The 13,857-nt window shown below is 40.8% G+C and overlaps 1 protein-coding gene and 1 long non-coding RNA gene across 3 annotated transcripts in view; both read right to left on the reverse strand.

The window, feature by feature from the left end:
* Positions 1 to 13,857, reverse strand: part of LOC118149430 (uncharacterized) — a 114,050-nt gene that overhangs the window by 53,260 nt on the left and 46,933 nt on the right. The gene's annotated exons all lie outside the window — the stretch shown is intronic.
* Positions 476 to 3,451, reverse strand: MAP10 (microtubule associated protein 10). Its single transcript, XM_008985793.5, has one exon. The coding sequence runs from the start codon at positions 3,424 to 3,426 to the stop codon at positions 700 to 702; it is 2,727 nt and encodes a 908-aa protein (XP_008984041.3). The 5' UTR covers positions 3,427 to 3,451; the 3' UTR covers positions 476 to 699.

The raw sequence follows: 13,857 nt of genomic DNA on the forward strand, positions 1-13,857 counted from the left end.
CCTGGCCTCCATTTTTTTCAACAAATGTTTTTATTGTACTGCAGCCACATGCCAGTAATTGTGCTAGATACAAAAACATACTGATGTGTAAAACAAAGAAGGACCCATCACAGAACTGAAGCCTAGTGGAAGATAAACTTTAATCAAATAATCACAAATTGTGGTTTAAAAAGAAAAGATGCAGAGCGCTATGATGGCATAAAAAAGCAGCTTCATCTACTGGGGATATTGGATATGTATATGTCAAGGAAGACTTATCTACATACAACTGTAAGCTAATAAAACAGCAGGGGCTTTATCATAGACAAATTCTGCACCTTTCTGCATGTAACACAGTATGTCTTCTCTACTTGTTAAATAATTTGTTCCAAGAAAAATTTGAGACTGTCCTTACTAACTAGCCTTCTTTTTTCAGTAGTGTGCATGAAGTCAGCTTTAGAATGATCTGTACTGTAGACTAGACACTTTGAGACAGTTTAGAAATATATACTTTTATTCTTATGATTAAACAAGTTAAAAAGAAGTCTGTTTATACGGTGATTTAATAATCAATATCATCAGCCTTAATAGAACACTAAACATCAAAGGAATAACATTCATATTTCTTAAAAATATTCACATAATTACTAAAATAGGTTTAAAATTTTTTTCACTAACAGTGCACATAGATTGTTGAAACTTTTTAAAAAGCATGTATTTTTACACTGTGTATCCTGGAAGTTTATTTATTACTAATTCACAAATATCTTTGCATTGCTTGGAAATATTTAGTGAACCAACATCATCATTGTCTTCTTCAAAGTGATCTGATATACTGCTATCTAGGACATTAAGTTCTAGTTCAGACACATTTGAAGGCAGATAACTCACTTGGGATGTTCTTGGTGACTGGCTTTTTTCTAAAGATTTGCAACTACCTCTTGTTGGAACAGAGATGTCTTGACCACTCTTTGTAACTGTAGAATTGTGCATACTAATTTGATCTTTCTGGTTTTCTTTTTCTTCAGTCCAGTGTGATGAAGATAAATCACTGGTAGAGATACTACATGCTTCCTCCAAACTTTTATCCCGAGTCTTTGAAATATGAAATTTTCTATATGAGTGTACAGGTGACCCGGCTGAGAAAGGTGGGCTAAGGATAGAACTCTTGTCACTACTATTTTTCTTTTTGGACAATCTTGTTTCACTAGACTTGCTTGTATATTGACTATGTTTCGGATTTTCTGTCCTTGAACTGCTATCATGAGCTTTTAAACTTCCGCTGGTGTCCTCAGAGGTACAGAAATCTTCAGAATAGCAAGGGCTAGACAAGTCATCTGAATACTTCAGTTCTGAGATGTTTTCATTGCAACTATTTTTACCTGGTCTATTTTCACTTACATCAGCTATAAGAATATCATTATCTGTGCTTTTGACCTGTCTAATATCTATAATTCTGTCAACAACAGCATCCTGTTGGAAGACACATGGACTTTGGATTTGCATTTCCACATTTCTTCCCAAAATACTTGTATGGGTGAGCCTTTCTGGAATAATGAAATTTGCAGGATTCACAATTTCTTCCAATGAAACATCATTGGTTCCGTTTTTACTGCGATCCACTGTCTTTTTCTCAGTTTTACATTTCAGTTTAGTTTCTTTACTTGTGCTGGGATCATAAAAAACACTCATTTGTCTTGAGGTATCACTATTTTCAGTAAAAGATGCATCTAAATCTAAATATTTATCTTTAGGCAGTTGATGTGGTTCCTGGCTTTGTTCTGCAAAGCTTAATAGTTTAACTTTGGTTGATGGAATTCTGAATTTTGTACCCAACCTTTGTGCTTGTGTTTTTCTATACAGTTCTCTTTTTTCATGTACCACCAACATATCAGGATTTGTCTGCTTTAAACGCAGTCTTAGTGTATTTGTTAAGCCATAAAGTAGCCTCCCTTTTGTAACACTTTTTTGAAGGGTTCCACTGCTCTTTTCAGAATATTTATCTTTCTTACAGTTTTCAATTTGGTTCTTTTTATAATGAAGACTCACTGACTTTTCACATCCCCCCAGAGAAAGTTTATCCTTCTTAGATTCAGACTGGCATGTGGATTTGGCAGAAGATTCTGGTGACTTCTCCTCAGTCTTATATAACCAGGCTAGGTGAGGATGTATTTGAGCAGGACTTGTCACAGGTTGGTCATATAACAAGGACAACTCAACTAACAAAGCATTTAACAAAGGCAACTGCCTTATTGTATTAATTCTGTTTTGTTCAGTTTGACATGTTTGATTAATTGCTCCTATATCCTGAATATGTGGAGGATTTACAAGCATTGGAGGATGCTCATGTGTTGCAGAACTTGGATATTTTAGACAACTCCTGTGTGTTGGGGGATTTATATAGTTTTTTTCAGGAGACGCACCAAGCATTTCCTCAGGTACATTCATTTGAGGCTCAATGGTGATTCTAGCCTGCGCAGGAAGTGGTTTTTCTTGGGTCAAGTTAGTGTAAAACAAAGGAGGAGGGCAAAATATATTGGTCTCCATGTCCAACTCTGTGACTTCCTTATTTAGGGAGCTAACATTCCTCTCATTGCCAGCATTTGAACAAGTAACAATAGAATTGGTTTTGCCATTCTCCACAGAACCCACATTATCAGATTCGCCCTCACTTTGAAAAACTATTTCCTTCAAATCCTTCTGCGCTTCTGGGATTCCTAACCCCCCCAGCAGCCTATCAGCCTCTTTTGAGCTTGGCTGTGAGGCCGGCTGCTGTCTTTCCTGCGGGGTTTGGGGGCTGACCTCCGCTCCTCCTCCTGTCGCGGGGAAGGTGAGGGGTCGCTCAATATGGTCCAGCAGGTGGCTTCCCAGGTCAGTAAGGCGGTAGGCCAGTGCAATGTCCCCAGTCCGCGCGCCCACTCTATTACGCAGGGGGAAATGTCCTCGGTGAAGGTGGGAGCACCCGGAGGCGGCCGGCCCCACGACACCGTGGGCTGCGGTGGCCAGCGAGATGTCGCAGGCCCCCAGAAGCTGCGGTGCGGGAGTCGGGCGCCCGGGGGGCAGCTGTAGCAGCAAGGTGGCAAGCGGGGTCCGCAGGAGCCGGCGGTGCAGGGTGGCAGGGGGCAGGCGGAAGAGGCAAGACTTGCCGCGACCAAAGTGGATCACGCCGGGCCAGCGTTCCGGGACGGGCACGCCAGGACCGTCCGGAGGGTAAACCAGCAGCGTGGGAAAGTCCAGCAGGCGGAAGGCCACGGCGGGGCACAGAGCGCGCGGCGACGAGGCCTCCCCCGGCTCCTCTGCCTTCTCTTCCTCCCCCTGCTCCTCTGCCTTCTCTTCCTCCCCCTGCTCCGCTGCGGCAGCGGGGGGCGGCAGCAGCCGGGCTTCCAAACGCACCCAGTCCACCAGCAGCTCCAGCGAGAAGAGCCGCTCGGACGGCGCGGCCGCCATTACTGTTGCCCCAGGAAACGCCCCCGCGGGTTCCGCAAACGGGAAGCTGAAGCCCTGGGCTCTCGCGGGAACAAAAGGCCTCTCCGGCTGCTATCTCGCGAGATTAGCGGGACCGCTCCTGCAGATCCCCGGGAGTGCCTGCTTTGGGAATTTTGCTGCTCAATGTGTTTGGATCCTTTGTATGCATACTTGGTGTGCAACATTTTTCGCCTCCAAACTTGTATTAAGACAATTGTTGATAATAATGCCGGGGGTATAAGTGGTAAAATACAGGCAGTGAGTTTTTTTGGGTTATACTTTTATCACTGCAGATCTTACGTAATTTGGGGGTCAGATCAATATAGCTGAGGAAAATTGAAAGAAAATCAGGACTGTCCGTCCTTTCCCATGCTAAAGAAAGCCAGTTACTTACCTCTCCACAGTGGGCCTTCTCTGTGACTGCTGTCCCACCGAAAAGATGGTGACACTGCTCTGATGGGAAGCCCCTCACTGGTAAATTAGGGTAGTACTTAAGACCCACACACAGTGTGAATACACTGGCAAAAACTCTCCTTGGCTACACTTTGGTCAAGCTCCTCTAAACCTTTCCAACTAGGCTTTTGACCTTGGCTTCCAATCCTGTGGAGCCTGGAATCACCGAGTTGTAGTGAGAGTCTTGCTACAGCCGTTCAGAGAGAACCCCCAACCCCTTCATACCTGATTACCGTCGATATCTGATCAAATTTTTCGTTTTCTACCAGTGATATCTGACCACCCTGGCCTGCCTTCAGCAAGAATCCTATTAGGTCTGTTTAATCAGAACTCTTCCACCCCTGATGTTTCCTACTAGTAAGTTTCCATCCACTTGACCCGGCGCTCCCTTGGCTATAAATCCCCACTTGTCCCTGCTGTATTTGGAATTAAGCCTAGCTCTGTATTGAGGTCTCTTTTCTCTTATTGCAATAGTTTCTTAATACAATGTTTTTGCCACTTCAACTACTGTCTGGCCCTGTTTTTTATTTGACAACATTTTTAGCTGAGCAATCATGATGCATGAGAGTAATGTTAATGATTCCATCATTAAAACAAATGTGTATACATAAATATACACACACATACAGAGACACAGAGATCTTACTGCTCTATCCAGATATTTTAAGAAACATACTCCTAACTTGAATACTCCTAACCTCCTCCTAGCTAGCCAGCTAGGAATCCAAGGCCAGCATATGGAGAGCCTTGAATGCCATGGTAAGGAATTTGGACTACATTCCATATAAATTGTTTTGACTGAATAAGTACATCATATCAATATTTGGAAATGTAGAGTGGGGAGGCATACAAAGGATGGATTCTACTAATTACAAATTAGATTCAGAGCAATCTATTAGAAGACTACTGCAGTGGTCTAAGTGACAGATAATTATGACCTGCACATGATCAGGGTTAGTGGAAATTAAAAAGTGGTAACAGAAGATGCATTTGTGATGGAGGAATTTTAAAATTTGGTGAATGGGAGAGAAAGGTCATAGGTGAAAAATTTCTGCTACAGAAGGTGAAAATATTGAGGAGGCACAGATGTGATGGAAAAAATAACTTTGAGTTTGGGATATGTAGAGTTGGAGGTACCTGCTGGGTGTTATATATATACAGCTTTATTCAGCTTTATAAATTATAGTTATATTATGTTAATTCAGTGCTGAGAAATACATTGTGAAGCTCAGGAGAAATTCTGGACTGCAGACACATGATGCTTTAGTGTGAAGACGTGAGATAGAAGTTTCATTGCGATGTATAAATACAAGATACTTCTCTTGGCTTTGAGAATCTTGCTGTATAATTGCAGAGGATGCATCCTCAATGGATAGATGATGGGGAGTCATTAAAAAATGACATAATTACAAGTGAAGAGCCGTAAGATATTGAGTCCATGTGCACCAGAGAAATACAGTAGACAAAATTCCTCATAGAAGACATCCTGTGGATAGCCTTTTGGGTAAGGTTAATAGTGTGCACTGGTAGCACTTGTATGTCTCTCATAGATCAATAGAAAAAGGCAAGTCACTCTTCTAGAAAGACGTTACTTCTGCAATAGGTAGTTTCTGCAATAATACATTCTCTACCCAGCTGTTCTACATGACTGGTACTATAATATATGAATAATATTTTATAATTGTAAATAATGCTAAAGGTAACAAATAAAATTTTGCCATGACAAATATTTTCCGCATGTTTCTACACCAGACGTGGAGAAGTAGCACAGTGCATAGCTGAGAGACTGGGTTCTGGAAGCACAGTCCCTGGTGCAAGTCCTGGTTCTGTCACCTTGTACTTGTTCCTGAACTCTGTGAATCATTATCCTCATTTGAAAAATATAGTTACAGTAACTACCTCATAAAAATATTATACGTGTTAAGTGAATTAATATTTACAAAACTATTAGAACAGTGCCCAGCATATAGCAAATATTTGCTAAAATAAATATTGTTTTATTTATTATTTGCCACATGGCAGACTTTTTAGCCAAGTGTTTAAAATACTGATATTATACTTAGCAAAAAATAATTTATCCAATATCAGCCCATTATTTTCAGTATGTAAAGGTTTTTATGCTCTGGGTTTTACTTTTCATGCAGGAGCTAGCTGTTTTTGTCACAAGTCAAGGTCAGGCTAGGCAAGAGGCTATGGATTGTTGAGATATAAAAAGCTACTGTAGCTGGGCGCGGTGGCTCACGCCTATAATCCCAGCACTTTGGGAGGCCGAGGTGGGTGGATCACGAGGTCAAGAGATCAAGACCATCCTGGTCAACAAGGTGAAACCCCATCTCTACTAGAAATACAAAAATTAGCTGGGCATGGTGGTGCGTGCCTGTAGTCCCAGCTACTCGGGAGGCTGATTGCTCTCCTGAGGCAGGAAAATTGCTTGAACCCAGAAGGCGGAGGTTGCAGTGAGCCAAGATCGTGCCATTGCACTCCAGTCTGGGTAACAACAGCAAAAAATCTCCGTCTCAAAAAAAAGCTACTGTCATTGGAGAAACAAGTGGGGAAGCACACAAGTAAAAAGTATGAATTTCAGTGTGTGCTATGCTGAGTTTGATACCTGATATAATCCCGGTAGATCTAAGTTAGATATATGGATATGAAACTTAGAAGAGCAATCTGGGCTGAAATTATAAGCTAGGAGACATCAAAATTTGGATGTCAACCTAATTTCTTCATATAAGACCTGCATTAGCATAGAAATAAGACATTATTTTCTTCTTTTATGTAAATTACTTTGAAACAGTGTATACTGCAAGAATTTTGACTTGATCGCTAATGATCAGATATCATGTTAACTACCTTTTCTAGGGTAAATAACCTCGGGGTGAGAAGGGGCACAGGAAGGCAGCATCATCAACTAAAGTAGTACAGCTTCGAGACATGATGGGGCTAATAATCTGGGGAGGAAGCAGAAACTGAATTAGTAAAACTCACGGAACTGTGTGAGTCTGGCTCTTTAGAGGCAAACTTGTCTATGTCATCATGGGGCTGTGAACCCCAAGGGATGGATTCAGCAGATGGATCATTGTCGCAGGGGCTGTAACAAAATGGCAGTCCTGGAGTTAAGTAGGAGAGCAGTATCATATCTGGAGCAGTTGGTCTAGTTTGGAGCAGAAGCCCAGATCTATGGGAAATGTCATGGGGCCTGGTAAAAGTCAAGTGCATGTCATGGATCCAACTTAATCTATGTAGCTTCAGACAATGGAAGGAAGCTCCCGGGCTGTTGAAGGAAGTGACTTGGCCATCCAGTTGTGTGGGCTGAACAAACACTGATTAGGAGAAGTTTTTCTCCTAATCATGAAAGGTCCAAGGCTTACTCTAGAAACACCAAATACTAATTCCACATCTCACTTTCAGGGACATCCTGCTGCCTACAGACATCCTGGCTTAATCAGGATCAGGTCTAGAACCAAGTATAACCACCCATAATTGGCAGTACAGAGGGGACTGAAGATGTCCTCTACTGCCAGGTGGAAGATACAGAGCTGAAGGACAAAGAACCTGGTGAATCTGACTAGGAGGAAATGAAATTCAACATCACTTATTTCAGAATAATTCTTTACACCACTGTTTCCTTTCCCCAACAGAAAGAATATAACACAAATGCCACATGATCTTACTTAGAAGTGGGTGCTAGACATTGAGTACACTTGGATGTAAAGATGGGAATGACAGACACTGAGGACTACAAGAGGAGAGAAGGTAGGGAAGGAGAGTTGGAAAACTACCTATCAGAGACTATGCTCATTATGTGGGGGAAGGGATCATTTGTCCACCAAACCTCAGTCACCTACAATTTAATAAAATAATGAAAGACCTAAAATAAAAAATTCTAGAGGAAAACTTCTTTAAAAAAATGTAATCTGCAGTCTTGAAAATAGAAATGTGAAAAGACCAAGTGAAAGCCTTTTTCCCCGACCATGGTTTAAAACCCCTAGCAGATGCTTGTTTGCATGGCAAGCCTGGGAACCTTAGCTCTTAGAATTCCCTGAGAGACAGACTGGGAAGTTGGGGGGTTCTTCTTACAGCTCCCTTTTCCTCAGGTTCTCCTCTATTGTCTCCCAAGGGTTGCATTTCAGGATTCTAGATACATACTGTATTTCTGGAGCAAGAAAATTTCAATCAGGAGCCGATTTCTAGTCATTCATTCAGGACTTCAGATAAAAGCCTGTTTAAAGCAGAAAGTTGCCCTGCCTCTAGACCTGATTAGAGGCTCCTGAAATCTAAGCCGGATATTTCCCTCTTTGCTAACTGGGTTACAAATGGACCTTACACAACTTAAACACCACAAATGACCAGAGCTTTAATAAGATTCTCCTTGACATGTTTCATCATTGGTAAAGACGACCTGACTCTATCTTCAGAATAAATCTCCTGTGTTTGAATGCGGATCTTTTTCTTTGTTTCCTGTCTTTTCATTCCCTTCTATTTCTGAATTTCTGGAAAGGGGGAATCATAGCTTTTCCATGTGTTGTCATTAAATCAGGGTCAGAGTTATGATCAGAACATGATTACCATTTCCAGTATCACAGATACAAAATAGCTGTGGCAAAGAAATGCAAATAATCTCAAAAATTCTGCGAAATGGTACCAAGACTCTGCACTGCATTTTCAATCTTTATTTTCAACTTGCTAGAACTTGATATTGGAAATTCATTTACTTAAGAAGAAGGAAAAGGAGAAAGATTAGAGGATGGAAGGAAGGGAGGGGCTGAGGGTTGGCGAGTAAACAGAGGAACTACTAGAGATTAAAGGGAAAGAATGGCCTAAACTCCACTCTGATAAATCTCTCTACCAGAAAGGAAGGGGAAAAAGAAATCATAAAGCATCCTAAGGTACTGGAAATTTATGAGTTTATTAATCAGCTAAATAGTATGTACAACTGGTAGGAGTGGTTTAGTGACAATTAGTGGACTGTCATTGGCAATTAGAAGTGTAGCATAGTGGAATCAACACAGGCTTTGAAGTTGAGCACTCCTGGATTAAAATGTCAGCCTCTTCATTTTATAACCAGCAAGTTCTTCAACTCTGGGAATTTTCTTCTGTATTCTCTCACAGATTTTCAGACTATGGTGTACATGCTAAAATGCAGAATCTTGGGTCCATCATCCAGAGATTTTGATTTCCTCGGTCTGAGGCAAGGCCCAGAAATATACATTTCTAACTACCATCCCAGATGATTCTGATAACAGGGAGTTACTGAACTTTTCTTTGAGAACAACCATCCTAGTTTCTGGAATGTTGCAGAGGGCCATCTTTCTGTCTAAGTATAATGCTGATCACATAGTAGCGTCATATACACAAGCAGCATAATCATGCCAATAGAACAGTATGAAAGATTTATGCATTTATGTAATCATAGCTCCTTCTTTCACACTTTCAGTGAGAAATGGAAGAAATAGAGTAGGCAACCTTTAGCAGTGAAGCATTACTGTCAACATGACACCATGCCAAGAGATGCCAATGTAGCAGCAACAACAGCAGCCTTAAGGGAGATACAACGTCCCATTAAGTACTCAGAAGAAGCTGCAGAAAGCCACCAGAGAAAGGTAGTTTATGAGCAACCCCCTCAGAAGCAGAACACTGCCTGTCAAGACACCATTGTTCTGCCCCAAGGAAAACTGGCTGCAGGTTCCTTGAACAGAGTACCCTTCTGCCTTCAGTTAGCGGGGAGGGCTGAAAGATAAAATCTTACTCATAAGTTCTTTCCTTCCCATACATATCAACACTAAGGAATTTTGGCCTAGACCATCCTGCCAAGATTCTATGTCAATAGTTACCCCAAGTAATAGAATTAGGTTTAAATTGGGTTTATTTTATTTTAAATTACTTGTTAAATAAAAATTATAGGAGGCCATTGTTTCAGACTAAGCTCCTGCACTAGGCTCCAACAGACTAGACCAAAAATCAAAATCCAGAATTTCCTGCTGCAGCTCCAGTTCACCAAACAGAAACTAAGTTATCTGACTGTCTCTGCACCAGGAGAAAGGGATAACTGCTTTAATCCTCATCATAAAAAGTAATGTGATATTAACCAGTTGGTTATTTCTCTATTCTATTTCCCTGCTCCTGCCTTACAAGGGACATAACTTTCAAATGAACAATTCACTCTGCGTTCTTGGTTTCTGCTTTCTTGGGCCCTTCTCTGTCTATAAAGCCTACCTCTTTGGCTCAGCTCTGTGAAACACCGATTCTATTTTGTGGAATGAAGTGTTTCTGGTTCTAGAATAGCACATAAAGCCAACTGAGATCTTTAAACCAAATTTGTTGCAATTTTGTCTTTTGACACTACTCACTCATAATTGAGATTCTTCTAAAAGAGAGCCAGCTGTTCTTTTCATAATTAGTAAGATATGGGAAATAAATCAAAAGTCTTGATAACTGTGTCAAGCAGATTTGTCCTTTAAGAGACCCTAACCAAAAATGGGAGCTTGGGGTACACTGAAATAGCTCTACAAAGAGGTGCCAGTTTTATCAGGCTTATCATATGTGTTTGGCATTGCATTAAGTCTCTTACAGACTGTATTTAATCTTCATAGCAACTCCAAGAAATTGTTGGCATACTCATAAGGAAACCAATGAAACTAACTTGGAGAGGTTAAATAATGTATTCAAAGTTAGATAGCAAGGAGGTGGTAAAGTATCATTAAAATATATTTCTGCCTGTCTTTTAAAAAAATAGCTTGTGTTCATCCCAGTAGATTCCTTCACCCTATTTGTTTATGCTCAAGGAAAGCATTAATATACAGGAAACTGATACTATCCAACTGGAAAATGTATTTGGGGGTACAAAGGAGCAATTTAATAATATCACAAGGAAACAAAGAGGCAAATGCTGAACATCTTAAGCTCTGTAAGAAAACAGACCCAGCTTAAGTAACAAATTAGGGCATGAAAAATGGGGCGGTAGAGAAGGGGCTTGCTCCAGATTAATTTTTAGCAGACACAAACATCAAATATAACATGTGCACCTTCTTTGAATTCTTAAATAAACCATCTGAACAAAAGGACATGTTTGTGACAACAGGGGTGATTTCATTACTGACCACTTTTAGATGATACAAAATAATTATAGTTTAAGGTTAAGTGTGTTAAACTCAAGAAGGTTAGCGATGCTGATGAAAAAACCAAACTGTAAAATATTTAAAGAGGTTTATTCTGAGCCAATATGAGTGACCATGGCCAGGGGTTGGGGAGAGTCTCAAGAGGTGTGCCTGAGGCAGTCAGGTTACAGGTTGGTTTTGTACATTTTAGGGAGACAGGAATTGTGGGGAAAATCATGTCAATACATGAAAGGTGTACACTAGTTCAGCCTAAAGAGGCAGGATATCTTGGAATGGGACCTTACAGGTGGACTCAAAGATTTTCTGATTGGCAATTGGTTGAAAGAGTTATGCTTTGTCTCAAAACTTGAAGTCAGTGGAAAGAGATGCTTGAGTTATGATAAGGGGAATTGTGAAGATGAAGGTTCTTGTTATGAAGATGAAGCCTCCAGGTAACATTCTTCAAAGAAACTAAGTAGTAAATGTCGCTTTTCAGACCTTAAACAGTGTCAGACTCTTAGTTCATCTCCCCTAGATCCAGCAAAGGCCTGGCTTCATTAATGGAGCTTCTCTACAGATGCAAATTTCCTCCAGCAAAGACAGCTTTCAGGGCTATTTCCAAATATGTCAAATAAATATATTTTGGGATAAAATATTTTTATGTCCTTCAGGGACTTCTCTCTGTCATGTGATGCTATACAGAGCCAGGTTGGAATTTGGTATCTTAGTGCTACAAATAGTCAGCTTTTGAGTCTTATTATCTCTGTTTTAATGTTAATGCTGGTCAGGGGTGCCTAACTCCCAAAAGGAGGGGTGTTATGAGGCATGTCCAGCCTCCCTTCCCACCATGGCTGGGGATTCAATTTTTTATGTTGCTCTGGGGTCCCCTTGGCCCAGTGGGGAGGGTTTCATTCCATTGGTTGCTGGAGGGCTTAGGATTTTACTTTTAGTTTACAGCTATGAGAATACTCGTGCAGATAAGAGCTGCAAGCTTAAGTGGTAGGACTGAAATGAATGCTTGGAATTTGCTTTATGATACCTCAGGGAAAAAGAAAAATTGCATAAGAAAAGCCAATGCAGGCCGGGCACGGTGGCTCAAGCCTGTAATCCCAGCACTTTGGGAGGCAGAGGCGGGTGGATCACGAGGTCAAGAGATCGAGACCATCCTGGTCAATATGGTGAAACCCCGTCTCTACTAAAAATACAAAAAAATCAGCTGGGCATGGTGGCGCGTGCCTGTAATCCCAGCTACTCAGGAGGCTAAGGCAGGAAAATTGCCTGAACCCAGGAGGCGGAGGTTGTGGTGAGCCGAGATCGCGCCATTGCACTCCAGTCTGGGTAATGAGCAAAAACTCTGTCTCAAAAAAAAAAAAAAAGAAAAGAAAAGCCAATGCGGCAAAATCTTGACAATTATGGAATCTATGAAGTAGGCATATAAAGTTACTTATGAGTATTTTCTGTACTTCAGTGGATGTTTTAACCTTTTTATAAACAGTGCATTTTCTTTTTCACAAGTTTCAGATTAGCTGTAAAAGACTGTGAACTTGAGTAAAGCACCAGATATCAGTAGTGTAGAAACTAATCATCATATGTAATCATGTTTCCAGGGGAAAAGGCTTTTTATTGCTGGATCTTCGAGAATCTAGAATATCCAGAATTAAGTTCTGATAGCTATCCTGGGTAGCCACTTAAAATGAGGGATATTTGTAAGTAGGTCACATATATATAGCATGCCTCCTTTTTATAGATCTTAAAGGCCAAGCATGTTTGGAACTCCTTCTGCCCTTGCCTCATTTCTCAATGCCAACCACTGCAAGGTGGGGAGGCAGGGTGGCAGGAAGGGAGCCCTCATTACCTCTTCTTTTGAATGTATATATTATCTTTTCATTTACCTCTGTCAACCAGCTATTTTAGGGTAACAGCCACAATTTACACTGAAAAGTTTATTTTTCCTTAAAACATACATGTGTTTATCATGTTTTGAACTGGAAATTCAGAAGGCAAATTCAGATCAGTAGGTACCAAGCCCTTTTTATTTTTTTGAGATGGAGTTTCACTCTTGTTACCCAGGCTGGAGTGCAATGGCTCCATCTCAGCTCACTGTAACCTCTGCTTCCCAGGTTCAAGCAATACTCCTGCCTCAGCCTCCCAAGTAGCTGGGATTACAGGCATGCGCCACCATGTCTGGCTAATTTTTATATTTTTACTAGAGACGGGGTTTCACCATGTTGGGCAGCCTTTCTCGAACTCCTGACCTTGGGTGATCCACCCACCTCGGCCTCCCAAAGTGCTGGGATTACAGGCATGAGCAACCACGCCTGGCCGGTACCATGCTTTATATGTATCATAAAATTCTAAGGACATAGGAATGTATTTTCGAATTTTAAGTAACAAAAACATGAAATAACTTACCTCCTTATCAACACGGGAACTTCCAAGACCAGATCCTAAGCAACTTATTCACTTTTATTCCAACCATTTGCTGTTCCTTGGTCATACACTATCTGTTTCCCATTCTCAGTGCTAGTATCTATAGCTTATACTCCCTTCACCTTGGATGCCCTCCTCTACTTCTCCACAGATCTTAAACACCATCGTTCTTTAAAGTCTAAATCAAATGCTAAGTCTTTTCAAACATTCTTTCTGGGTAGTTCTGGCTGTAAGTGATCTTTTCTCTTCCCTGCTGCACTTAATCTCCTTGTGAACTATTATTTCTGTCTTGTATTTTCACTCTTATACACATGAGTTATTGCCTCCAGTTCTCTATTAGCCCCTTGACAATGTTATTTTTAATTTTTTTGCATGCCTGCAGCAGTAAACACAGTGCGCTGTTTCTAGACATAGTATTTGTATATATAATATTTGA

This window comes from Callithrix jacchus, chromosome 19, assembly GCF_049354715.1.
Source record: "Callithrix jacchus isolate 240 chromosome 19, calJac240_pri, whole genome shotgun sequence".
In the NCBI taxonomy this organism is placed as follows: domain Eukaryota; kingdom Metazoa; phylum Chordata; class Mammalia; order Primates; family Cebidae; genus Callithrix; species Callithrix jacchus.

Coding starts and splice junctions, on each gene's coding strand:
- MAP10 (XM_008985793.5), bottom strand. CDS start 3,426: ATGGCGGCCGCGCCGTCCGAGCGGCTCTTCTCGCTGGAGCTGCTGGTG.